The sequence below is a fragment of the Primulina tabacum genome, chromosome 8, assembly GCF_025594145.1.
Source record: "Primulina tabacum isolate GXHZ01 chromosome 8, ASM2559414v2, whole genome shotgun sequence".
NCBI lineage: Eukaryota > Viridiplantae > Streptophyta > Magnoliopsida > Lamiales > Gesneriaceae > Primulina > Primulina tabacum.
In genome coordinates this window covers 14,728,418-14,756,029 of record NC_134557.1, presented here as the reverse complement: position 1 = coordinate 14,756,029, position 27,612 = coordinate 14,728,418, and the positions used below count along the sequence as shown (strand labels likewise).

The 27,612-nt window shown below is 34.1% G+C and overlaps 4 protein-coding genes and 2 pseudogenes across 4 annotated transcripts; 3 read left to right on the top strand and 3 right to left on the bottom strand.

Moving 5' to 3' along the window:
* Positions 1 to 2,513: 2,513 nt before the first annotated feature.
* LOC142553807 (uncharacterized) lies at positions 2,514 to 5,120 on the top strand. Its single transcript, XM_075664314.1, has 2 exons — positions 2,514 to 2,830; positions 3,861 to 5,120. The coding sequence occupies exons 1-2, from the start codon at positions 2,555 to 2,557 to the stop codon at positions 5,016 to 5,018; spliced, it is 1,434 nt and encodes a 477-aa protein (XP_075520429.1). The 5' UTR covers positions 2,514 to 2,554; the 3' UTR covers positions 5,019 to 5,120.
* Positions 5,121 to 6,811: 1,691 nt separating this feature from the next.
* LOC142553805 (ethylene-responsive transcription factor ERF014-like) lies at positions 6,812 to 7,944 on the bottom strand. The gene has a single exon (XM_075664311.1). The coding sequence runs from the start codon at positions 7,813 to 7,815 to the stop codon at positions 7,150 to 7,152; it is 666 nt and encodes a 221-aa protein (XP_075520426.1). The 5' UTR covers positions 7,816 to 7,944; the 3' UTR covers positions 6,812 to 7,149.
* A 5,661-nt stretch (positions 7,945 to 13,605) lies between these two features.
* On the top strand, positions 13,606 to 15,525 carry LOC142553806 (transmembrane emp24 domain-containing protein p24delta5-like). The gene is made up of 4 exons (XM_075664312.1): positions 13,606 to 13,891; positions 14,568 to 14,780; positions 14,921 to 14,997; positions 15,131 to 15,525. The coding sequence occupies exons 1-4, from the start codon at positions 13,682 to 13,684 to the stop codon at positions 15,273 to 15,275; spliced, it is 645 nt and encodes a 214-aa protein (XP_075520427.1). The 5' UTR covers positions 13,606 to 13,681; the 3' UTR covers positions 15,276 to 15,525.
* Positions 15,526 to 15,923: 398 nt separating this feature from the next.
* LOC142554599 (UDP-galactose transporter 1-like) lies at positions 15,924 to 18,799 on the bottom strand (annotated as a pseudogene).
* A 1,837-nt stretch (positions 18,800 to 20,636) lies between these two features.
* LOC142553804 (BTB/POZ domain-containing protein At1g21780-like) lies at positions 20,637 to 22,659 on the top strand. The gene is given in 5 exon segments (XM_075664310.1): positions 20,637 to 20,823; positions 20,909 to 21,054; positions 21,504 to 21,619; positions 21,922 to 22,173; positions 22,175 to 22,659. Coding segments are annotated over 5 exon segments (984 nt in total). The 5' UTR covers positions 20,637 to 20,707; the 3' UTR covers positions 22,529 to 22,659.
* An 851-nt stretch (positions 22,660 to 23,510) lies between these two features.
* On the bottom strand, positions 23,511 to 27,136 carry LOC142553802 (chlorophyllide a oxygenase, chloroplastic-like; annotated as a pseudogene).
* Positions 27,137 to 27,612: the final 476 nt, after the last annotated feature.

Genomic DNA, 27,612 nt, shown 5'->3' with positions numbered 1-27,612 from the left:
TTTGTAATCTTGTGTTTTGTTTATCCATTTCTCCCACTTCTTCTTTCTGTCTTGGTTGATTTTTACTTTCAATCCGTACACATTTGTTGCGTTGCTACAAGCCTTGTACTAGGTTTGTTTCAAAGCAAGTCTTTTGATCTTATTGTCCTTTTTATGTTTCAAACATGGGGATTGAGCAAACTTTTGAATAGTAGATCTCTTGTGAGACGAGTTAATCGTGTTCATATTTATAATAATAAACAATATATTTAGTATAAAAAGTAATAATATTTCATATGTAACTCATATAAAAGATCTATATCACAAAATTGATTCGTGAGATCGGCTCACAAAAGTTTTTATGACTGTTGAAATATCCCTCTCTTACGCGTTGATAACATAACTAAAACATTTTTTTGAGGAGGGTATCAGTATAACATGGGAAGATTCCTGGAATGTACCCATCATAAAACATAAATGCCCCAAATTTGATGACATTAGGCATCCAAATTAAAACATAAAAATTGCACATTAAATACTAAAGATACTCCCCAGACTTCATACAAGTTAAAATATTCGTCGCAGTTTTCTTTTCAATTTATTATATATTTTTATTAGGGAAATAAAAAATTAATAATCTGTCCAAAGCACTTCCAATCATCTTGTCACTCAATTATTTATGATAAACCCTCTCTAAATTCAGTGTACAATTAATTTTTTTTAAAAAAAAACCTTCTTCTATTCTTGATTTTGTATTATAACAAACCTTTAACTGCTAATTATTCGTTCAATATTTTTTGGATACAAATATTGTTTTACTTATTTTCTATATAAAAACAATACACAAAACTCTCGTGAAATGATTTAATGAGTCAATTTTGTGATACAGATTTTCTATTTTGGATTACTCATTAAAAAATACTACTTTTTACGTTATAAATATTATTTTTTATTGTAAATATTAATAGAGTTGATATGTTTCAAACCATAATTAGACGATTCTTTTTCAAAAATTTGGAAGATTTAATTCAAAAAATAATTATATGTTTGATTCAATTATACGACTTTCCACCGAACACCAAAAGTCCGCAGCTGTAACGAGACAGGGCATCAACATTTTGTCTTACGTCATGGTCATCCATTTGTATTACAATATAGCAAATTTTATTAGTTTTTAATTCGGGTATTAATTAATTAATTAATTAATTAATCAAATGTTTTTATTTTTGTTGTGTTTACATGCGTCATGTTTCCATCATCGTCTGTTTTTATTTTACTTCAAATTCGTGGAGGGCTCGGCTTTCTTCATTTTCTTTTAAAACCACAACAATTTTTTTTTTATTTTTATTTTTTGCATGCGACATCATGATTAGTGTAAAATAATCGTGCCATCTTCCTCAATTGGATTAGAATATATTGTACATTTCACTCAACAACAATATCAACTATGGCCAATGAATCCAGTGTGTGTTTTGTTTTTGAAAATAGTCGTCTCCTCTAAAAAGAATCGAACAAATCGAGGGTTGGTACCAGATTCACAGAGACGATATATTACCAATGAGATAGCTATTTTTTTTAAAAAAAAAAAACAACACAAGTAGGACATTAATAGTTCAATCGGTGAATCCTATAGATGCGATTCTCAGATCTCATTTCTTATTACATTTGAGGATGTCATTTTCTTAAAAAAATAGTTGACCAATGTTATTTTACAAATGCTTCCTTATTTACTCGTAGGAACATATGATAGGTAAAATTTAATAGAATCAAATTCTTCATGGGCCCTAATTACTAAATGGTCCGTTCTCAAAATATAATGTGTAGCTCTTCTTGATTAATGTATCCAACTCATTAGAAAAGCCCAAGATGTGTGGTAATGAATATAAATTATGTTTTAGTTGACAAAAAAGATTTTAAATTTATTCAAATTATTTCAGAGATCTTTAAACTAATGGGCTTCAAACTAAAATATTTTCATTTAAGAAGAGCTTTTTTAAACTGTTCTTGAAGTGATTTTATTTATTTATTTTTATGAAATTGGTTTGAAATTCTTAATAGAAAGTTATTTAATTTTTTCGTGTTTCTTAAATCTATAAATTTAAATTTCTTGATTTGAAATTCAAATTACTTTTTGATGTCCAAATCTAACCTTGTAATGTTTATGTAAGTCAAGCTTACAAGGATCAACCTCTGCCATGCTCCATGGTTTTGTTCTTTACTTGTCCATTAATTTTATAATTAATAAAATATAGGAACTTTGCATTTTTGGTTGAGTATATTTGGTTTTTGTAAAATTTGATATTATTTTTATCAAATTCTAATTTTAGTAATTATGATAATTTATCATTAAAAATATTGTTATGGTGACATAAATTAATATATTAGAGTCACTTTGAAAAGAACTAAATTATTACAAAAAATATTATATTAAAATTTGACGTCATAAAATATCAAATTCCATAATTTTCCTAAAATATAAGAAGAATTGGTTTAAATTTAACACCAAAAGAGAAAAATGTATCAAGCTTCCTTCCCCAATAACTTTTCAACCAATTACAAGAATAGCTCGCCGCTCATGCTTCATCCCCGCCCTGTCCATCGTGGTTCAATTCATTGCACCTGGACATCGTCCCACAAAATGCTTAGACTCTACACCCTCAAATCCTTCAGTTTTTGCCAAACATTGTCCACATGTGACGGCTTGAATTTTAAAACTCCTAGAATCTATTGCATTGGTTGCAGCACAAGGCTTTCAGCTATCATGGCTTCCACAATATCCACCTCCATTACTACTGAGCAAGAACCTGTTTCAACTCTGGACGGATCAATCCAGAAACCACCTCCTCTACAGGTGATGCCCATTTCTTTTTTTTTTTGGTTGGATGGACATCTTTTGATATGGGTTTTTGGTGGACCCTTTTGATTGGCTTGCGCAAGATTCATTTTTTTTTATGCGTTGGCTATGGATTTTCTTTTGTGTTTTCTGAACCCTAATTATTGGAATGTTGAGTTTGATTGAGTGCAAAAAGTTAGAGTTATGGTGGGATACTCTGCAGAGTTCAATTTGGGGAAACGGGTAGTGATTGGGAAATTGTGATACGGGGCTTTTAGTTGGAATTGGGAAGCCTCGTGATTATCATGAAAGTCTGTCAATAGTTTTCAGCATCCTGAGTGTTACAGTATAATGGAATGCACGCCAAAAGGGGAAAAGGTGAAGATGCCAATCGAAGTTTTTATTTCTTGTTCACGCCAGTTATTGATTTCGTTCTGATGCCAAAATCTTCAAAAACAAGGCCCTGTGCATTTTAAATTTAGCCGTAGGTACATTCACACTTTCTAGTACTTTTTTATTGTTCTGTTAGCTTGAGTACGACAAATATCCATTTTATTGGAGATGTTCATAATTGAATTAAAAACGTTGTGTTTCAATGTTGGAGACTGGAGTGATGAATTAACACAAGTCTATCACATTCAGGTCGAATCACTTGTCTTTTCTCGACATCGATTTAGTACACATTATTTTCCTCCTCATTCTCCGTTATTGAACCTCTTTTACCGAGGATGATGAACTTATGAGGCACCATTAGCCCCTTCCTCATCGTCTGTTTTCATCAATTTCTGGAACCAGACTTGTATTTTTTTTCGATTTGGAGGCTATTATTGGTGGAAGCATGTTCTACTATCTAATTTTAGCTGACTTTTTTATGTGTCGCGATCTTCACTACATACTCAGAAGATTCAGTTTCCTGTCTGTATTAGGCTATATTGACTTCTATTGCTACAAAATACTGCTGTAAATGAATTTATTGTAACACGATTTTCTGCAAATTAACCTCGATGATATTGGATTCTGTATTTGATATGGCTACCACCCTTCTTAGGTTGCCAATCGCTTGGAGAAGTTCAAAACCACAATTTTTACACAAATGAGCAGTCTTGCCATCAAGCATGGAGCTATCAACCTTGGACAAGGCTTTCCCAATTTCGATGGTCCAGAGTTTGTAAAAGAAGCAGCTATTCAAGCCATTAGGGATGGTAAAAATCAATATGCTCGTGGATATGGAGTTCCTGATCTAAATTCAGCTGTGGCCGAGCGTTTCAAGAAAGATACTGGCCTCGTGGTTGATCCCGAGAAGGAGGTCACCGTCACATCTGGATGCACTGAAGCAATTGCTGCAACAATTTTAGGTTTGATAAATCCCGGTGACGAAGTTATTCTCTTTGCTCCGTTCTATGATTCCTATGAAGCTACATTATCCATGGCTGGTGCTAAAATAACGTGCGTCACATTACGGCCCCCAGATTTTTCTGTCCCAATAGATGAACTCAGGAAGATTGTTTCGAAAGACACACGAGCCATACTGATGAACACTCCGCATAATCCAACGGGGAAAATGTTCAGTAGAGAAGAACTCGATGCTATTGCCTCCCTTTGCATCGAACATGACATACTGGTATTCTCGGACGAAGTTTACGACAAGTTAGCATTCGAAATGGATCACATTTCCATTGCATCGCTTCCCAGTATGTACAACCGGACCATTACCTTAAATTCTCTGGGGAAGACATTCTCACTTACTGGCTGGAAAATCGGTTGGGCCATAGCTCCCCCACACTTGACCTGGGGAGTGAGGCAGGCACATTCTTTCCTCACTTTCGCTACATCCACCCCAATGCAAAATGCCGCTGCGACGGCTCTTAGGGCTCCAGAATCTTACTACAAAGAGCTGAGGAGGGATTACATTACCAAGAAAACTATCCTGGTAGAGGGTTTAAAATCAGTGGGATTCACAGTTTTTCCATCAAGAGGAACCTACTTCGTGGTGGTGGATCACACCCCTTTTGGGCTCGAGAATGACATTGCCTTTTGCGAGTATCTGATCAAGGAAGTTGGGGTGGTCGCGATCCCAACGAGCGTGTTTTATATGAATCCAGAAGATGGAAAGAATCTTGTAAGGTTTACTTTCTGCAAAGATGAAGGGACTCTGAAAAGCGCCGTGGAGAGGATGAAGGAGAAGCTGGTGAAGAAGAAATCATGATTGTACGTGATTCATGGACCGAATAGGTTCTTTGTTTGTGGAACGAAAATTTATAATACTTGGTTGGCATTAACTATTAATCATATTATTGCACTTCAACTTCATAGACTTTGTTTGAATATATGGATTATGGAACTAAGACGATGTCAATTTTTCGTTTCATCGGAGGCCTGTGAAAAATAATTGGTAGATATAGTGAGTAGACTTGGTTCCAATACGATGCCGCTCGAAAATATTTTATTTAATTATTTTTTAAAAAAATAAAGTATTTTATGTAATTTTTTAAAAAATTAAAGTTTTTTTATCTCCAGATTTTTTAGCTAGTATGTTCCTAAAAAATTTTAACAAAAGAATTCAGCTCAAACGAGAAGTACATAAACTTCATGTTTCTTGGCAAAATTTCAGTCTTACTAAGGTATACAACTAGGGGGCAAATAATTATTAGTCTTTTATGTGGTCTCAATATCAATTTTATTCTTCTAAATATATTTTAGTATAATTAATTTTGGGTCATTTTCAACTAAGTACTAAAGTATTTCGCCTATGTTTATCTATTCCGGATATGTAAATTAAGAATAATTAAAAATTGATTTTCGTGATATAATTATTCGGCTAAATTTAATTACACATATTACACATCAATATTTATACATAGGAAATCGACAATAATGAATTTAAACTGTAAATTATACAAATTTTTTTGTACTTTATAAAAAAATTCGATTTTAAATCTATATTTACAATACTTTTTATTAATTATAACTGAAAGCTATCTTTAAATTGAGTACTTCTTGTGGAAAATTCAAATATTTCTAATTTGACAAAATATGTATTTTTTATGATAATATAATCGGAAACCGTTATTTTTTGGTGCGCAGTAAGCAAATCCATGAGTTAATGCAGTAATCTGAAAACTAGACTATGTAAATTGGACAAATCATGTACAACAAACTTCGACTTGCTCGAGAAATTATCGACGGAAAAATCAAACAAATTATCACTCACAAATGCTCAACTATTTCATCATCTAGGAAAATATAATTGATTATTAAATAATTGTTATAGGACTCAAACTAATAATTATCTATATAATTGATGATTAGAAACATCACGTACGTCACATAGGCGTAAGACTAAAAGGGTAAATTTAAATTATATATATATATTTGGACGGACGGTTTAATCCCACATGATATTTTGATTTTAAAAAAATAAATTTGAAATTAATACTCAAATGGTAGCGTCATATGTTCATTGGATGAATGGGGCATCATATTTATGTAGGCCATAAGATTAATTTTGCCAAATATTAAATAATTCAAAGACCAAATACAATGTAAGAAAAACATAAAGAAATGGAACTCTGAAAATCTAATAAAAGATGACAACTCCATGTGGAAAATTTGATCAAAACCAAAATCCTTCGACTCCATGTCTCGCGTTCGACAACGGGTATTTTATAATATTGTTATTTGTTAATGCTAATATTTAATTTTTCAGAAGGATCGTTTTCTTGAAACGAGAGGGAATTAAAAGAAATTTGGAGAAGAGTTATTGCAGTGTGAGTTGACATATTTTACGAGTTGATTTTGTTTAGATCACACATGAAAAAGTATTATTTTTATGGTAAAGTGTTACGTATTATTGTAAATATGAACAAAATTGATATATCTCACGGACAAAGATACGTGAAATATTCTAAAAAAAGCCCTATTAATGAGTTAAATCTAACATAAATTAAACTCGTATAAAATCACCCCAGCGTGAAACTTAAATAAATATAAAATAATACCCAGAAATTCAACAAAAGAAAAACTAAAATTTAAAATTAAAATAAATAAAAACATATATTCCAGATAATTTATACGCCTAATAAATACATAATACACAGGAATTCACATGGGGGAGGCAACAAATATGTCCCTCTCGTGAAATCCTTTACACTAAATTCAATAAAAAAAAAAAAAAAAAATTCAGAGTACGTAATATATGGAAATTTTTTCTGTCAATGTCAGTGTAAAATTAATGCCTTCAAGAAATAAACTGAAGATCATCAAACGAATAAATAAATAATACTGAAAACAAATAATTTGAGGCATATGAACTCCAGTTCTTGATAATATATTTATGATCAGCAGAAGCTCCATAAACTGATATCGTTATATTCGTACGAATCCTCCATCATCAGCGGATCAAGGAACACCCCATCGAGCATGTCATTGTACTTCGGAGAATCGAAGTTGTACCAGGAATCCATAGCCATGTAATCGTGATGATCAGATGATGCAGCTAATGAGATGGGGTCATATTCAATTTGCAGAATATTGGAGTCGTAGTTATTGGAAGAAGATGAAGAAAGTGACGGCGAGGAATTTGAATCATTCGTCGTCGATGTTGATGAAGTACCGGAGTGAAAAGAAGAAGATAATAGAGATTGTGGGATCGGGTTTTTAGAGTTTTCGAGAAACGTGGTGTTGGCCGCGGCCGCCGCGATTCGTTGGATGGACTTAGGGGACATGGCTGAGTTTTCAGGGTTAAGCTTTTGCTGCAAAGCTTTTGAAAGTGGGAAATTTAGGTTTGCGGAAGAGCCCTTGAGGCACAAAAGGGCAGCATCGTAGGCCCTGGCCGCAGCTTCTGGTGTAGAATAAGAGCCCAACCAGATTCTTGTCTTCTGATTTGGTGCCCTTATTTCCGAAACATATGATCCCCAACTCCTCATTCTCACTCCCTTGTACTTCTTTTTCGACTGAGATTTCGAGTTCTTTGTTGATGAGATCTTGCTTTCTGCCTTCACCATTCTTGAAAAAGATTGAAGCAATGAAATGCTTTCTTTTTTCAAATTCCTTCTTTGCGATTTTATTGCTGCTGCTGTTTAATTAAATTCTTCGTCTTTCTTGAGAAGGGGAAAATGCTAGTGGTAAGTGATTGTGAAGGGGAGGTCTGAGCTGATATTTTATAGATGGAGAGTTTTAGAAAATAGAAAGATCCCTTCAGTCAAAACAATAATATAATGCTGAAATATATATCATATGTATACTTTATTTTAAGAAAATATATATACAATATAAATATTTATATTTCAATATTGGCTGACAGATAGTATCCAGTAATGTGCTGATTAAAGAATCAGATTTCATTTAGTTCACATGAAAATGACTTCTCTAACCACATTGGTAATTAATTAAGAACACTGTATTTTTTGTTTGTAATGAATTGACTATTTCTACGCTCTTTTCTGTTTCAGTTAAAAGTTTATGTTATATTTTTTCTGATGATTTGGATCAGTACTTTAATACTATTTATAATTTTTTTCTTTAATACAAAACTTTATATATGTCTTTGATCAAATTGGTTCGATTCAATCGATCCTTACAAGACCGAAATCAATTTTGTTGCAGTTGGTTCAATCACTGATATTAGATTTATTTATGGACAATCTAGCCAGGTGAACAAAAATTTTGTGTATACAAGATCTTAAAGTTAAGTTTTTAGGTCGATCAGTGTGATGAAATAGAAGTCAGACATGAATATTAACAATATAATTGGCCAAACTTTATTTGTGTGTGTGTGTGTGTGTATATATAACTGAGTATATCTAATAATAGCCTTGAGGTTTACATAATTTGAAACTTGGTTGTGAACCATGCATATAAAAATATTGGAATATATTGTTTGTAAGTTCGTCTCTAAACGTAGTTTATAGTCAATAGCTGGTCTAAATAGAAGGTATCGACTTATCCTAGTAGATACTTAAAAATGCGATGCACGGATTATATAACATGTATATAATGTGAAAATTTTGTCTGCACACATGAAACGTAAACACAAACTAATTTGATGGTGACTAATACAATTTAATGAACGAAAGTATATATATAATTTATTTGTTCAGCAATTTAATGACTCTATAGATTTAATAATGTTGTTTAGGCGGAAAAGATTGATATTACTTCTTCTTCTTTTTTTTTTCCAGAATTTTCTGATTTTATATATAGATGATGATGGTGATGATGATGACATCATTATTATTAGTAATACTACTATTATTATCACTATTATTGTTGTTGTTGTTGTTATTATTATTATATGAAGTCATTAAATTTGTCTTGGAAATATTTTTGTTAGTCTCAAGATATTATTTAATGCTATATCTTTACTATTTTTGGACGGGAAAATAATAGTATTCTATTTTTTGCGGACTTTTCTGTTTTTATATATGAATTCTCATTTGAATCACAGTTGGGCATTATAAGGTCTCAATGAGCATTGCATTATGATCTATTGTCCGATAAGTTCATGACAGAGTGGCAAATTTTGATTGTCATGTAATTTGTTCACATGTTTACACATTGTAGTCGGCGACTCGCGCGTCGCACCAACACAAGCGTGGATATTCTATATGTTATGTCGTAGAGAAACAAAAAATAATAGATTAAGAATCATTTCAACAATTGTGATCGGATATAAATGGGAAAAAAACCAATATCGATCCAATTCACTTGTTGTGAGGTTGATTAAACACACAAGTCTCATTCATTTGTTGTTTATTTATACAATACAAAGACTTTAAACAACAATGATTCAATTTCAATGTGCTAGCTTCCTCTGAAGTTAGATCTTTTAATGTGGAATTTGGACCGAGTCTTCCACAGATAAAGGGAAATAAAAACTTCATAATTAATTATGTATGAATGAGGATTGTCATGAATTTTTTCAAAGGCCAACAAAATTCTTGCTCAGAAAATGAAAATGGGAGACTTTTAATTTTCAGTTGTCCGACTGGAATCCATATTTACCATCAATAAACCATAATTTAAGTATAAAATAGTTGATTAATCTACATTTCTTGTAACCACAATTGTTATCCTCGAAAATGACTTTAATTACACCTCCAAGTCATTTGGCCACATGGGGTGGCTTATAATCAATCACATCATTATATTATGTATATAAATTAATATTATTAGACTGAAGTTAAATAATGATATTCAAAATATATAATTCTTATTTAAACATCCTGAATATTATATATTTACAAACAGACGTGTACTGCTAGAAACATAGGATCCTGTCATTGATCAGTAGCTTCCCGGAGTGTTCTTTGTGTTTGAAAATAAATAGAATGCATATGCACTCACATACATTGATATGCATGTGCATGTATGAAGTTATTTTGTACTTGAAAATGCAAAATATATATTCAAATTCATTTATAAATGTTTCAAAAAAAAAAAAACATCAAATTTTATTCTCCTTTAATAAAATATATAAATGATCCACGATCGACTCCGACGTCTATAAATATCGATCAAACCATATATATATCATAGAAAATTTTGATGAATTTCTGGATAGTCGATGTACACACTAAATTTATATAAATTTGAATAAATTAAAATAAAGTGGGATTCAAAAATAGAATTATTAACCCATTGGATAAGAAAACAGCTTGTGCTTCTCTGTCATCCATGACAAAAAAAAAAAAACGCGTTTTCGGGCCCTTATCTTTATTTATTATCTGAATCTCTCTTTTTTCTTTTTTCATTATTTATTATTCAGTCTTTCAGAAATCAAGGTACAGAGGAAAATACGATCAAACAATAATTTAGCTTTGTATTATAATATTGATGAATTTTTTGAGGAAAAATGCAACTGTATGATGGGCCAATAAGTCTACGTATGCATGGATTGAATTTTAGGGTTTCAAATTTTGTTCCAAGTTGTTACTTTTATTTTTATAGGATTCGGAAAGATGTCTTTTGCTTTAAAAAATGCGATTACACGCATAAGAACGTGGTGATGACACAATAGCCTTTTTCCATGTGGGCTCATTGTTCACATTTTTAGGGATTAATAATTAGTCGAGAAAAATGTTACCAACAGACGGATAGTCGATGGCATTTTGAAAATTGATATTTATCGAAAACATCATTAAAATTAAAAAATATAGAATTTTAACAACATAAATGATCAAAATAGCATAGAAACTAATATCCAACGCCAAAATTATAACTTTCTCTGCCGATAATTTAAATTATAAATATCTCAAAACACTATTTGAAGCCGCGTCGAATGAAAATTTTCAAACAAGTTGCCTGAAATTAATGTGTGGCTTTCATCTCCTAACAAAAACATTTTGGGTCGAATCTATCAGAGTACATGCGACGTAGCTAAGGTCGGATCACTTTGAAATTTGGTATATGAGAGGTCCATATCTTTTGAGTTGTTACGTTCCATTGGGTGCTTTAAGATTTTGTATCCCTACCTAAATAATTATTTGTCGAGTAAATAAGAATTTATTATATCATTTTTCTATTCCTAATATTTCCTAACAACGCTGTCATGATTTTTCCTAATTCAAATAACAATTTTATTTGACTTAACTCTTAATTATGTATCCCTCAAACTAACTTCTAATATCATAAAGTTGGAAACTCTCTCTATAATAAATATCATATCTATGATGGTATCTCCGCCTAGGCATGGTTCGGTACGGTATACCGATTTTCTTTTAATAATACCATATATCGTACCGAAATTTTTCGATACCGAAAAATGAATACCGATACCGTACCGAAATTTCGGTATCACATAAATTATATACCGTTCTTACTAAAAAAATTAGGTATACCGCAATTTCGATATGGTATCGGTATAATACCGTCTATACCGAAATTTTTTTAAAAAAATTGTTAATTTCATCACAATCACAACAAAATAATTTTATTATAATAATTTTTAGGTATTTCGGTATATACCGAATTACCGAACATTTCAAATACATATATCGATATCGATACTGAAAATTTCGGTACGGTATTGAAATTTTCGATATCCCGTTAATATCGGTATATGCGGTATATTTCGATATGGTATGCACGGTATACCGAAAATTTCAGGTATTTTTTCCCAACCCTATCTCCGCCCCAATTCCTTTTTTTTAATCGAGGATTCTCTAGTTTAATAATAGTTGGGATTAAGTCTTTATCAGGCCTCCATGCCCGATTCTATCTATTTGATTTGAAAATTCTTCTTTCGACTTCGCAGACATTAAATCTTTATCATAGTCCTCATCCTAGTTCAAATAATCTAAAAATGGTAATGAGGCGGGCCGGATTTGTCATCATCATCCCTGAATTGATGTGAATTAAATCACTATCCTCACCGTCGTTTCAAATATCGGCTGAATTAAACAAAAAAAAAATCTTCAAATTCAGTTAAAAAATATTGATAAAATAATCTAATTACATATATAAATACTTAAACAATTCAAACTATTGTAGTTCATGGTTTTAATAAACAAAAAGATGAAACAACATAATTATAATTTGTTGATAAGTTGGATCATGAATGAGATTTGAACGTCATGAACTAGAGTTTTTTTTCTTAATTATTAAGAAAAATCATTATTATTAATGATATTATTATCGAGAGTTTCGAGACGGGTTTGAGAATAGAGATAATATTCTCATACTACCCGTCCCCGATTTTCAAATCTCCAAACTCGTCTCATTTCGGGTTTTTCCTTAAATATCCTAATAAAATTGTCACTCTCTATAGGTTGAGTCTCACACTCACTCAACTAATTCGAAAGAGTACCTCGGATCGTCATATGAATAATTCCATCCCCACAAAACTAGCCTTACCGATTGTATTACCCTATGAATCCTTGATCTATGAATGCCACATTTGAGACACTAAATATGTACTAAAAAAATAAAATAAAAAAAGTCCAAAATTCCATGAATAAACAAACTATATCATTACATCCAATAATCTTGTACATTGGAAAATGATGGACTAATTGGTATCCAAAATAAAAACTTTAGATCACATGAAAATCGAATTTACCGAATAAACCGAAGCAAAGGAGGAATAGGTAAGCAAAACAAAACAAAAATGGCTGCGGTGCGAAAGGACGCTCCGTGCGTACCCTCGAGCACATTCAGACCACTGAAAAGACATCGCAATAATGTAATAATGAATCGAGACCAGCGTCCAGTTATTGCCAGAACTATTTTGTTTGCCTTTAGTTAAACAATTGTTCTCTCTTTTTATCAATGGAGTAAAAAACAACTGATTATGATTTTAATTTGCAGACGAGAAAACTTTTGTTCATGCAACATAAAAATATTATTCACATAAATATATTTGTAAATCATTGATTTTTCTGGTGGCATGAGAGATTATTCATTACTTGAGCCATTTTAACTTCCGAATATCTCCTCGATTTGTTGGATTACCCGATATGGGCCTTCAGCACACTAAAATCCGGCCCATATAGATCTGCAACGACTCTATTCGGGATTATGTATAGTTCTTGCGGCCCAAAACAATATTAATATAGACGGCCCAAAGACGACTGAAACAAAGCTATTGCAACAAAATGGAAGCGCGTGGGTAGACTCCCAATCCTTGTCCAAACTGGAGCACCTAGTCAAACAAGAGGCTCAATTTGATTGGTTTAAATGAAACCTTAACTGCGTGGCGCCAACTAATTGACTCGCCGATCCCAATCGCATGTCCACGCGCGTTTGCTCACTTCCACTACAAAACCTTAGCAAGTCCCTCCCCGTTTCACTCAAACCTATACTGCTTGTGCTCTACACACCATTAACACACACACATATATATATATATATTTATCGTAAGGGTTTATTGGAATGAAGTTGGTGGAGGCAGCGGCGGTGCTACTGGTGGTGGTTGTGGTGGCGCCGGCGGTGCGTGGGTTGTGGGTGGACCTGCCGAGAACGGGGACAAAGTGCGTGTCGGAGGAATTACACAACAACGTTGTCGTTTTGGCTGATTTCCACTCCTTCTTCGGCCAAAACGATGACGTGAATCGTACCGTCTTACCCTCCATGTCTGTTAAGGTTAAGCATCGCTTTCCCTTTTACACAATGCCACTTCTCTGTCTGTGTGAAGCGAAACGGAGAATTGAGTGATATAATTCTGGCGTTGGTTTGATCTTCGATTTGTTTCAATACAAATTTTCAACCAGACTTCATTTTGCCCCTTTTTCAGTTTGTGCAAATGCTAGATCAATCGTAGTACTTGCATTTATTGGATAAAAGAATTTGCTTTTTTTATTTTCCCTGGAATGAATTTGGAGGAAATTGGCAAAATTTTCCACATGGCCTAACAAAATTGGCATATCGGTTGTAATCCGTAATGACACTTCCCTGGACTTTGTTGCATGATAGAAACATGCATTAGGATATGAATTCTAGTTTCAGATTTGATTTAAGAGTGTTAAGAGTTATTTTATCCATCCAATGTTTGGCATACCAAAGTACATGTCTCGCTTGGTATACATAAACAAAGAAAAAGATTCTTGTTTTGTTGTCGGATGAACTGCTCACATCGATGTGTATATAACAAGTTTCAGAGTGTTTTAAGACTCGAAGATGAAACTTTACTGAATTTGGGTTCAGCGGACCAAATCTAGCTTACGCTCTTGGGGCATGACTCGGTCTCGAAAGTTTTACGATTTACAAACTCGTTTTAGTTCGTCTTTATCTTAACGATGTCTTGTAATGTGCATTTTAGGTTACTTCACCGTATGGAAACAATCTCTATCACCAAGAAAAAATCTCTTATGGTCAGTTTTCTTTCACTACAACTGAGACTGGCAGCTACATCGCGTGCTTTACAGTTGATGGAGAGCAACATGGAGGTAAAACTGTGACCGTGGGCATTGACTGGAAAACGGGAATTTCTGCAAAAGATTGGGACTTGGTAGCAAAAAAAGAAAAAATCGAGGCTAGTTTATTTACTTCCCATCTTTGTTTATACAGTTGTCTGGATTGAGGATAGTTGGTATTCAAGACCTTCTTGTTATCTCTATCACTCGTAACTCTCCTTTAGCATTCTCACATATCGTATATTAAATTTGTTTGCAGGGTCTTGAACTTGAGTTAAAAATGCTCGAAGGCATTGTGCAAGCAATTCGTGACAATATGAATTATATGATGGCTAGGTAAATTTCCATGGCTAAAATCGATTATGCTTTTCCCTTTTTTTTTGTTTACCTGTTAGTGGGGTGATTTACAGATGTAATGTTCGAGTGGGGAAAACTTACATTTTTAAATATGTTCGGTTTTCTTGTGCAGGGAAATGGATATGAGGGAAGTGAGCGAGACAACGAATGGTAGAGTGGCTCGGTTTAGCAATATGTCTCTTGGCATCTGCATTGTGGCCTCAGTTTCGCAATCGTTGTATTTGAGGCGGTATTTTCGGAAGAAGAAACTAACCTAGAGTGCTTTATAGAATTTGCAGTTGCATAAAATTTGAGAGGAAATTATTAGTTCAGTGGTGACTTTTATGGGCTGAAAGCCTGAAACCTCATTCGTATGATTATTCTTTCCCTAATTTCTTTCATTTGTTCTTTGCTTTTTCCGTTGCCAATAGTGTTAGGGAGAAACAATAGCTAGTATTATAAAATTCGACTTTCACATTAAGTCAATTAATCCAACGGAAATAATCAAAAGAATTAGATTCATCGAAATGGGTATTTTCTTTGGATTGAATCGAACTTAATTTTGTTCACTCCTTTTTACAGTACATGACCAAGTCTAATTGAAATTCTGAAATATTTCATGTGAGAAAACCACACTTTATACTCGCCCCATTGAGATTATCACAAACCTTATTGAGATGATTTTTATTCTTGAATTTTACATTATTTCTTTTTGGCTGAGAAATAAAAATCTGACCTTGTATTTGCATTCTACAGTAAATTTCGAGCCCCATTTTTCATAAACAAAAATAACCATGTCCAGGCCGGGAGAATATTGTATTTATTTCTTGAAATGCCGCTCTTGTAAATCTGATAAAAATTGTTCGTCATTTCTACAGTAAATATCTACCACCGCCATCTTTCCTAGCCAACCTCAAGCGCAAGATTCAGACTTTCTCATTTAATTTCTCGCTAACCAATGGAATGAATTCCATTTTGGCGCGAGGGGTTCCTGGTGTCTGCTGCGGGAGCATGTGCCTCACATATCCATAGAAGGTGCACCCCAGGAGCGTTACAGCACATCCAACGATATTCATAATAGAGATCGGGTTACGAAATATGAGCCACGAACATGCAATAGCAACCGCAACCTGGTGTGAATCAGAAATCGGATATAACAAATAGTTGCACAATGGTCGTCTTATATTTCAAAATAGGTAACGTTATATCATCGTTCAGCATGCAGGGATAAAAATGAACGAGCTGGATGAAGAAGCACTTGATGAAATAGTTGAGCTTCTTAATGCACTTCATAGAAAAGAGACTGTGGGACGGTTCTCGAGAGACGCACGTCTTAAGATTTCCGGCAACGTCAGAAAGTCATCGCGGTTGTGTTTTGAATGACATAAAAGATAGAAAAGTTGAGGCAGAAGGCTGAAACTCCAGATCCAAAAATGGTGATAAGGGACAAGAAAAGTGAGGGGCACGTATGCAACCATCCTATAATCCCTGATCCTTCGAGTACCAGAGCTGGTAAAGCCAAGATCATGGTTGCAAATGGAGCCATGTAGTATACCACGTTTATGCTGCAGTTGGCATACTCGATTTTTAGGAACATAAAGAGATAACATCTAATCTTGCTACGAAAAGGGAAATTCAATGAGAAGATTGGGTACCTGTCGAAGTTGTACCCATGCAACAGATGTGAGAACCCGAATTTCCATTAGAATCCAGCAGCAGACAGCAGATTAGAATTCAGTAGCAGACAACAGATAAAATCCAGCATAAGAAGAGCGAGATTCCAGCAGACAGTTACTGATTCAGCTTATGACTTGTAACTGAAGCATTTAACATGGAATAAAGGCTGTTAATGACAGATTATGGTCATTAATTGGGAGGCTAACGGTCAGAATTTTGCGTATAAATAACACCCTCAAACCTCTGAATTGGGTTACACAAATATTGAGATTATCCCTTGAATTTTAGAGCTAAGAGAGTGCTTATTTTCGAGCAGTAGAAACCAGTAGCAAGAACAAGCAGATTCCAGATTTCTACCGAAACCTTATAGCAAATTACAGTAAGTGGGCTTGTATATAAATGTCTTGAAATCAGTTTGATAAATTCTGTTTAAAAGCAAAGTTCTATATGTTTGATTTCTGATATCTGATTTTTGAAACACTGAAACCTAGTGAACTAATGTTAGGAATATATATTCTGAACATTTCTGAATTCTGATTTTGATTCTGGCCTCACCCCTTAGAGGAGATAATATATAGGGCATGAAATTCACAAACGTGCTTAATGCTTACTTACTTGCTAATTTCTGATTTCTGTTCTGAATACTGATTCCTGTTATGAAAATAAGAGTTTTCTGTATATTATTTGTATTATTGTTTCTGTTGAAAATGATTTCGAAAACTTGGAGTTATTCCCGCCCCCGCTTATTGAGTGACAACCATATCACTCACCCACCAAACTCATCTCAGATAAGAACGAGGAAGAATTGTTAGAAGAAGAAGAGCAGAATCAATTCTGGGGCTGGTGAAGAAGACTGTTGTTCTCAGTTATTATTTTTGTTATTTCCGATGCATTTGTTAAGACACTGTTATGTCTGGTTTTAAATTTCCGCCGTAAAACATTAGTTATTTGAGTTGTAACAAATAATGAATTATTCAGTAATATGAATAAAAGACTGGTTTCTGAATTTTGTACTTCTGAGGCTTGTTGTTTTCGAATGTAAATTTGAGAGCAACGCCGGTGTCAACCAACCCCGTCCCGGGGCGTGACAACAGAGACTCTGCGAGAATGGTTTTGGTAGAAGTAGCAAGACAGCCAAATAAAGCAGCAAAAAATCTGATCATGTTAAAACTGAGCTCGGTCATGGACGTGAGCAGAATCCCTGCCACAATCGGAATCAACGAAAGCCAAATTTGCCAGTCGAAGTGCTTTCTCCAGATTAGCCACTGCAAGAAAACTGTATCAAAAGAATTAGAAGTCGTCAGTACCACAAGGTGTGGTCGATATCTATGTATATATTCTTTTTAACCTTAAATAGAGATTTGTATAATCTTTGATGACTGGTTTATTATCACCAATTTAGAGCGCAATGCAATAAAGTTTATCCAACCTCACCTGTTGTATCAAGGGTTAAAAACTTGATGGTTTGCATAATGACACGGGAATATATCTCAGGCTAACATTTCCTAAAACTATGTTGACACAGAATATAGATGACATTGGAAAAATCCTCCACCATCTATCTCCGGGTTCGACAATGATGAGCGGCTTGAGTTTAAGCACTTCGATCACCAAGTATGCACCGATTGCAGATGATATGAAGTGAACACATGACACCGACAATGGATAGTGGAACCCCAGTTTCTGACGAGTAAACAGAAAATTTGAAACCCCACAATTGAAAAATAGCCGACCAAACAGATGAATTCCTACCCGAAAGATCCACTTGTTCATGATGATAACTGCGACATTGAAAACCCACCATTGAAAAATAGCCAGTATGGAAGGAAATACACTCCGCTGACCCAAAAAGGTCTCCTCCATCAGTTCTTTCACCATCTTTAACCCAAGAAAATACAGCAAACAGCAAGAGAAAATAAAGCCCAGATGGAATACGTAATAGAACTGAATGAATTTCAGCGCCACCTTAAAGACGGTGGTTGGAGGGGGACAGGCTGTTGGTGGCCTGGGGGAAATGTCCAGACTCCAGCAAGGCCTTGAGGCGCTTTTTACCAAATTTTGTGCTCTGTTTTATCTGATTTTGTCAGCAATATCTTGTCTTTTTCTGCTCCTTCGAACCTTTATGAATCAGTTAAACAGCCACACCAAAACTCATAAATACGCACAACGCAGGTACTTCGATGGTGGAACCAAGGATTTTGTATCTGTGCGGGTGGCCGCAGTCTACAGGCCAAATATTTTTGAATTAAAATTTTGTGTTTTAATTTTATTTTATCCATACAAATCGAAATCTTGAAAAGGTTACATTTTATTTGATATATAAATAACCATATTAAATTTCAGGAAAACTGTAGTAAATATTGAATAAAAAATAATATTCACTTAAAATCCAATTCTAAATATTTCCCCCCTACGAGGAAAGTTTGATGCGCGATTTACATTTAAGTATTTCATTTATTTGTTTAATAAGCACGAAAATATAAAACCATTGTATCATCAGTTGGATTGTGCTGCCTGCATAAACAAGGTTTGGAGTTTTCAAGAAACTAATCCAATTTAATGATATACTCCATACATACTCCGTCCCAAATATATCATATTGAAATATGATTAGAAAATATAATATTATGAAAAAAAAATTAATTTCATCCTGATTAAAAATACTACTAAATATAAACTATGAATTACATATTCAAGGCATCCCATAAAAGAACTGCAATATATATGTGAAATGGAGAGTGTATTATTTTCAATAATATGATCAAATAACACAAAAACTCATGTAAGACAAATGGTTTCACGCGTCAATTTTGTGAAAAAGATATTCTATTTGAGTCATCCATGACAAAATATTACTTTTTATGCAAATAGTATTACTTTTATTAAAATATGTGCATAATTGACTCGTCACAATAGACTTACTCATCAGATAAAGATTGTTATAACACAAAATGATTTGGGGCTTTAGTTGTGTTCAAGATTTTGAAAGTTCAACCAGTAAAATGATATGACTTCTATATATTTCCCCTTCATTCTTACTTGTATTCATTAATGGAGAATTAAAGCTGGAGGAAAAGTGGAATGCATTTATTATTTGTATTAAAGCTGGACACAAAATAAAAATTTGTAGCTAAGATGGTAAAGTTGCAAAATAAGGTAGGATTTCCTTCTTTTACTTGTATTCATGGATGACTCAAATAGAATATCTTTCTCACAAAATTGACGTATGTTGAAGGAAATATGTGAAGTGACTAGGATATTGATTATTGTGTATGTTGAATTCATTGACGATACCAAATTAGAAGCAACCACCACGGGAGTTGAATCCAATCAAAATCTATACACAAAAACTCATGTGAGATGATCTCACGAATCAATTTTGTGAAACAGATATTCTATATGAGTCACCAGCGAAAAAATATTACTTTTATGTCAAATGTATTACTTTTTATTGTAAATATGTATATGATTGATCTGTTTCACGAATAAAGATATGTGAGATCGTCTTATGAAATACCTATATTAGTAATCCACGAAAAAATATTATTTTTTATGTCAAATATATTAATTTTGACATTATTATACACATTTCCTAAATTACGTGCCACAAACACAATTGTGTAAAATATGGACAATTTACATATCCATCTATACTTACCGTGTTATAATAGTGTAACTAATTAGAGTAACTATCGATAATAAAGAATACCAATTTTTTTCCCAATTTCATATCAATATTATAAGAGTAGGTTTACTCGATAGTGTTTCATTGATAATGAAAAATAAATTTTTTAATATAAATATAATATTTTTCATTAATTAGATTGTATATAAGATCTCAATGGCAAAAGTAAAAGTTTTTTATATTATAAATATACTTTTACTAATTAATTAATAAAAAAAGAAATAAGTTAATTGAATGACTAAAATGACCCCCGCCACGCTTCCTTAAATCTTAAGTCAACAATTCCTTCACAAGCTCGAGTGGACTTCGCTTTCCGCCACTTCCAGCCTGAACTCTGAGAGAGCAACAATGGTGGACACGAAAGTGGAAACTATAGCAAGATTAGCCCAGTGGAAAGTGGAAAATTTCGGGCCAACCTTGGCTTACAAAAGATCCGAACCTTTCAAAATCGGCATATGGAATTGGTACATGATTTGCATAAACTTGTATTTGAATTGGATCACCAATTTAAATCCAATTTCTGGTTTTGACGAATTTCACCTTTCACAGGCATCTATCCGTGGAGAAGAATCGATCAGTTTATATCCGGCTTTTCCCTGAACCGTCTCGGGTTTCGAAAGATCAGCCACCGATTGCCCGGTTTGTTCTACGAGTCACCACAGCTGGCTCCAATCGAAGGCCCTATATTTCGCCGAGTATGTATTTATCTACGTTTTTAGTTTTTTTTTTTTTTTGTCATTCTGATTTCGTTGACCTTTACTTGTGATTTTATCAATTGATTGGGTTTGATTTTGTATTTGCTTTGCTTATGATAGTATGTAAAATCGTGGATGAAAATCTTTTTGTTCTACTTTTTTCTATCACATGTCTGTTGGCTTTCAAAAGTTGAGAACGTTAACCTTATAAGCTTTTGGAAAGCATCAAATTACCTCGTAAAGAAATCAAATTTTTAGAATATATTTTCTACTGCGAGACTTCTGCTTCACGCTCCATCATTACCCTGAGGAGGTTTGATGAGCAAAGTGAATGAATAAATGCTTGAATGTGAATTTCGATGTACCAATGGAGTTTTTTTACTTATGTGGAGTCTTGGATTGCCTTTTGTATATGTTCATTGAAAATACGGTTATGGTTTTATGCTCAGTCCACGAGAGATTGCTGCGGACAAGTGATGACTTTGCCTGCCCCGTGGATGTTAACTTTCAAGGTCGATTCGTCATTGATGTGGAGTTTCTGGACCTCAGGATTTGCGGTGCAAATGTGAGATGCTCTTGCTTGTTTGATCAAAACTTACATCAATTTTTCTATCTGTGCAGTGTCTTTATACATACATGAAAATATGACTTCGCCCCGCCATATAAATGTTTCAGCTCAGTTTTTCACCCTTTCTATACAAAAGTCCGACTCCAATGCTGAGATGCCATAGTTTTGAAGCCTCGTGTAGCCAATGCATTTACACGAGTAACATTGTGAATCGGGATAGTAAACTTCTAGTAGATTTGTCCTTTTCTTTACTTATTTTTTATTCGTCCTTCGGATGTCCTCGTCCTGTGAAATTTAAGGGTGGAGAAGGAAGCTCTATATGGCCCAGTGACGGCATGATGCAATATCTGACGACACAAAGTACTCTCAGATGCCTCTCTCGCATGCTGGATGAAGCCATTTATTCAGATGTGACCATCAACACATGCGACGGAACCCTCCAAGCCCACAAAGCGATTCTTTCAGCTAGCTCCCCCGTTTTCCTCAGCATGTTCCAGCACAATCTCAAAGAAAAAGAATCATCCACTATCGACATCGAAGACATGACATCCCGAGTCCTGTATGGCCCTTCTCAGCTACTTGTACGGAACCATAAGTCAAGAAGATTTTTGGAAACATCGATTAGCATTATTAGGTGCAGCAAACAAGTATGATATCGTGGACTTGAAGGATGCATGCGAGGAGAGTCTTTTGGAAGATATCAACACGGGGAATGTGCTAGAGAGGCTGCAGGAGGCTTGGCTTTACCAGCTGAATAAACTGAAGAAAGGATGCATGATGTATTTGCTTGATTTTGGGAAGATTTATGATGTCAGAGACGAGATGAATGAATTCTTCAGACATGCGGATCGAGAACTTGCGGTCGAGATGTTCCAAGAGCTGCTTGCAGTTTGGAAACCAGCGTAAGTATGTGGTGTACTCCTAAGATTTGTAATCGAGAACAGTATCATACATATAAGTGTTATATTATATGAAAATGTAATATGTAAAATGACAGTTTACAAATTGGATTACATATTCGCTTTAAAATATCAAAATTATCCTTACATTTTATTTGGAAAAAATCTTTCAAAAATACATTTAAGATATTTTTGTAATTTCAAATGCTATTTGTAACCCAATGATTATCCGTCATCGTGTATATAACATAAACTTATATTCTATCAGTGTCAAATATGATATGCATATTTAAAAATCTTTGTTCGATTATCAATTAAACCGAAACTATAGAAAATAGATTTACTCAAATTCATTTCAAATTAACATAACCAATCAAATTAAATATCATAAATATTCAAGCTGAAACAATCAAAGTTTTGTGTTTCCATAATTTAATTAATTTTCTTTTTCTTTGGTCATGTATATATTACTGAATTAAAATGAGCTAACGTAGCTTGTAAAAATAGTAATCAATCTATCAAGCCAATCAAATCAAACAAAGCCGGTAATTTATTTAACACAATAATTTGCATAAGAGCGACTCACGAGTCAATTTTGTAAGAAATTTTTCCTATTTGGGTCTATTTTTTATGTTAAAAGTATTTTTTAAATATGAGTAAGGTTGACATGTCTCACAGATAAAGATCCGTGAAACCGTATCACAAAAAACCTATTTTTTATTTAATTAGTTTTTTTATTATATTATATTATAAGTTATCTTAATATTTTATTAAAGTTTTAATTGATTTGATGAAATTTTATTTAAAATTACAATTATAACATCATTATATAAATTTATACTTCTTTATTTTACTAAAATACTCTTTCTTCTAAAATCTTAAATCCTATATAAATAAATAAATAACAGTTCTGTTTTTATCACTCTTGATCTAAGCAAATACTCATTCTTTATTCTCTGTGCTCAACCAAGTTCAGTTCATCAGAAGTAAAATACTGTGACGTTCGGTTTTCAAGATTCAAACTTTGAACTGTCATAATCATTGATTCATGGTACATCAGGTCGTAGCTATCAACAAGGGATGGAAGTTGAGAATAATAATGAGATTGCTGCAGAACTATACACAAAAAACTTGGCAGGGGAAAAAATTACGTGTACAGTTGCTCTTATTTGCCCAAAGGGTGTGCGCCGTGACAATTTATTTCCAGATACTGAGCTTCAGCTTGGATTTTCTTGTAAGAACGAATACTGTAGAACAGTTTAGTTAAGGTCTTGATCATTCTGTTTCGGAAGGGTTCACGATGGTGTATGAAGATCAATGGGAGAAAAAAGAATCAATACTCTACGTTGATTTGCTCAAAGGAGATTGGTGAGATCCTTGTTCCACCGAGTCTCTCCATAGCCTGTACCTGACTACAAGCTTATCATAAGATACAGGCATATTCCATATATTTGCGCCGTTCAGCATTCGCTCCTGTTGACCAATCACAAGACGCAGATCCTCGTTCAAAACCTGTTCAAGTGTAAGCTGGGATTTGATCAGATATTTATGGATCATCCAAGGAATTGGAATAGCAGAATTTTTTCTGACAGAATCATAGACAAGAAGAAACCAAGAATGTACCTTTTCAGCAAAATGTATCCACATGTATTGCATGAAAGGAATGTGTTTTAAGATAGGAGCAAAGTCCAATGACATCCTGTACAACAATCTAGTCTTCTGTCTAGATGAAGGTAGGCAAACATGAAGTTGGTGTAGATGTGTTGAACACTCTCTTGTACTCTGCCCCTCTAATTTCCCAGGTTTCGAGATTCCAATAGTAGACAACACCATACAAGGCGGACGGAATTCCATATCAATTGGATAAGGATCCCAGTGTCCTTGAATTCCAGACGCCGGAGTCAAAAATTTCACCAAGCTGTGAAGACAACAACAAAAGAAGCAAATATAAGTGAGTTGTGCGTAGTAATTTTTCTGGTGACACACTGACGTAATAAACCAATGGCATCACCACCGGGCATAAGTTGGCCCGATTAACAAACCTGGGAACACTCCATCCCTTAGCAAATGTAGAAGTGTGGGTGAAAGGAGCATGGGCAAGGTCCAAAAGATTGTCCAGAAGCAGCCCATGTTCCACCGGAAGTTCCATTACAATCTGCCATGTCAAGGGCATAAGAAGAATCACGATAAATATATATTTATAATGAAAAGTTTGATGAATAGACATGACATAATATGTTTAGGAGCACAAAAATACCTCGGCATGTATTTGAAATCCTGATGGTGGTAATAAAGAAGGGAGGTTAGCTGCAGGAGGATCCTCCCCGGGCCAAATCCATATCATTCCCTCTTGCTCCAAAATGGCAAAGCTCTGATCTTTGCATGTAGTTTTTTAGTTGATGGCATTTTCTCACAATTTCCATCAGTTGAGTATTCCCACCCTGATGTTGAAAATTAAGTGAAAAGTATAAGTTTATAATCATATACAGATCATCAAGTTTTGTCCTATGAAATACACCAGTTGACGGTTCCAATTAATGACCATGCCCCGAATCGCACATAAAATTTCCGGACTGATACTCTTAATCTTACCATGATAAGGACATTGAATACGACCCTCGTTGACTGAACCCAGATGAAGCGGGCAGGCTCTATGAGCACAAGTATTCTGGACACACCCTGGTTTGCCATCTTTCCCACGAAACAGAACCCAAGGTTCTTCAAAGCAGTCCATTGGGACCTTATACATAAAAGAAGTGTTGCTGAAGAAGTCCGAAATAACATGAAACAAATTTCCATTAAACAGTCCTCACCATGGTATCATCCTTCAGATCTGCAGAAAATGCAACAGGGTACCAAAAATTCTTCAAATTGGCACTATAAGGTTGGACAGGACCAGACACATCAAGACCTCGTCGGGACTGCTTGCTGCTCTTCATAGTATCACGAAATTGAGCGGAAGAGGTGCTTGGAGTAGAGGGTAGAGAGTAAGATTCTGAGATTTTTGTGTCTTGTAATATTTTATCGTTAACCAATGTTTCCATGTAAGCTAATTTGTCCAAAGCAGCAGAAACCCTTGATTCTGATATATGTACCTAAAAATATTCGAAAGTTAAAAAAAGATGCAGCCACAGATTACACCATAAATTTAGTTATTCAACCACTGCTTGATATTTGATATCTCATCATACAAAATTGTTAGAATAGCTAAATTTCACGGTGTACTTGGTGGATTTTGAGAAAACTCGTTGAGTAATATGTACCTGGTTGTGAGCAACTACAAGTTCCTCCTGCAACTCTGCGAGATCCTTCTTCAGGGTTCCTATTGATTTGAATTCACGAGCCAGAGGATTTAATACCTCCACAACCTACACAACATTATAGAATTTGAGAACATCCGAAACCATGGAAAACCTACCAAATTCAAATATATCAATTCCAATACAGTTCAACAATGCACCATCAAACAATATCAGATTTGGGCGTCCAATAGAACAGAAAGAGCAGACATCTCATTAACCAACCTTTTCGTGCAGAAGCATGATTGTGAGAACATCTTGTCGAGCCTTCCAATCGCAGTATTGTATATCATATCGCGCCACTTCCAAAGCTTGATTCACATCAAGAAACTTGCCTTTATTGGTGGGAACCTTAGATCGCGGATCTTCTACATCAAAAAGTGTAGTCCACGGGCTTTTCCTTTCGACGAAACCACCGTTTTCACCAATAATAGCAAATACTCTAAATCCTCCTCTGACAGCCTGTGAGACTCCAAAGAAACACCATGGCTGAGCTAAGGATCAAGAATTTTAAACTTAAATAGAGATTGAAAAAAATAGTTTGTCGATTCTGAAAACACAAGGGTAATGGGACACCGTAGTTTATGAGTTTTTAGTAAATACCAAAGATCAGCGGTGAACAAGAGCAAAATGTTGCCTCATACATTGAGAAAATGTAAACCCCCATTATTGAAAATATAAAAGGTTAAAACTTTCTAAACAGAGAGTGAGCACAGTTAACATAAAATCTTCTAATTGTAGCTCTCTCCTTTTTTTTCCCCTGAAAAGGAAAACCTTCTGCTTTCAAATGCCATATACATAAATAAAATCCAGAATGCTATATTTCATAAACTGTCTCCTCAAATATCTCCTACACTATAATGTCACAGAGCACCATCCATTAACGATAGACAACATAGATGGTGTGATCAAATGCAAAGTCTCAACACCTCAGAGCAACTTAAGACCACAGCGGAATTAACAAAATAAATCGATATAAAAAAACCAATTCAACTGTTATTAATGGAGCTGAAAGAATTCCCCTGATGAGTGAACACAAATCCGAAAACAAACCACTATAACTCGATCAAGAAACCATTTAAAAAACACACAGAAATTGTAAAGAAAGAAAAGAAAAAAACCGTATGGGAAGCACCTTTTTGCTGTTGTTCTTGGAAGAGCGGCAGAAAGAGAGTGGAAGAGCAAGAGCAGCAGCCGTCGCAATGGCAGACATGGGGGAAACTCGGGTCGGGTCGAAAGTCAGCAAGGCAATCCGAGCTTAGAGAGAGAAAGGCGGGCCAATATATTTGATCTGCAAAAGATTTAATTGTTGATAAGTGATTGGTATTTCGCGCGATCTCGATTACCATTCCATGGATTGCCAGCTGGAATTTCGTGGGCTTTTCTCCGATTCCCTCGTGGCACCTTCCTCCACCACAATTTTTCTCTCTTATTTTTTTGGTCCATCCTCCTCCATAAATTCTTGAATTTCATCGTTTTTGAATTTTAAAGAGTATCTTTCTCCATTTTTTTTTTTAAAATAGAGTAACTTCCTCTTGTTTATAATTCAATCTGCTCTCTCACATAGTATTATATATATAGATAATCTGAAAACTAAATAGAAATATTAGATCTTAAGATTTTGTAAAATTTGCATGAATACCTCTGCATCATTTGAAAATATAGCTAATTATAATATTTTGATTATATCTCGTAGACTAGTGATCAAAATGATCAGCACACAAAACGTTTAAAGAGAAAACTCAATTTTCTGTAAGTCATAATTAAGACCGGCTTGACTAGTTCGGAAGTA

What these genes read in the sequence shown, in the direction of transcription:
- LOC142553806 (XM_075664312.1), top strand. Translation starts at nt 13,682, where the DNA reads ATGAAGTTGGTGGAGGCAGCGGCGGTGCTACTGGTGGTGGTTGTGGTG. An exon ending in CAAAAAAAGAAAAAATCGAG is followed by an intron (nt 14,781 to 14,920) that starts GCTAGTTTATTT and finishes ATTTGTTTGCAG; the next exon opens with GGTCTTGAACTTGAGTTAAA. An exon ending in ATGAATTATATGATGGCTAG is followed by an intron (nt 14,998 to 15,130) that starts GTAAATTTCCAT and finishes TTTCTTGTGCAG; the next exon opens with GGAAATGGATATGAGGGAAG.
- LOC142553807 (XM_075664314.1), top strand. Translation starts at nt 2,555, where the DNA reads ATGCTTCATCCCCGCCCTGTCCATCGTGGTTCAATTCATTGCACCTGG. An exon ending in AGAAACCACCTCCTCTACAG is followed by an intron (nt 2,831 to 3,860) that starts GTGATGCCCATT and finishes CACCCTTCTTAG; the next exon opens with GTTGCCAATCGCTTGGAGAA.
- LOC142553805 (XM_075664311.1), bottom strand. Translation starts at nt 7,815, where the DNA reads ATGGTGAAGGCAGAAAGCAAGATCTCATCAACAAAGAACTCGAAATCT.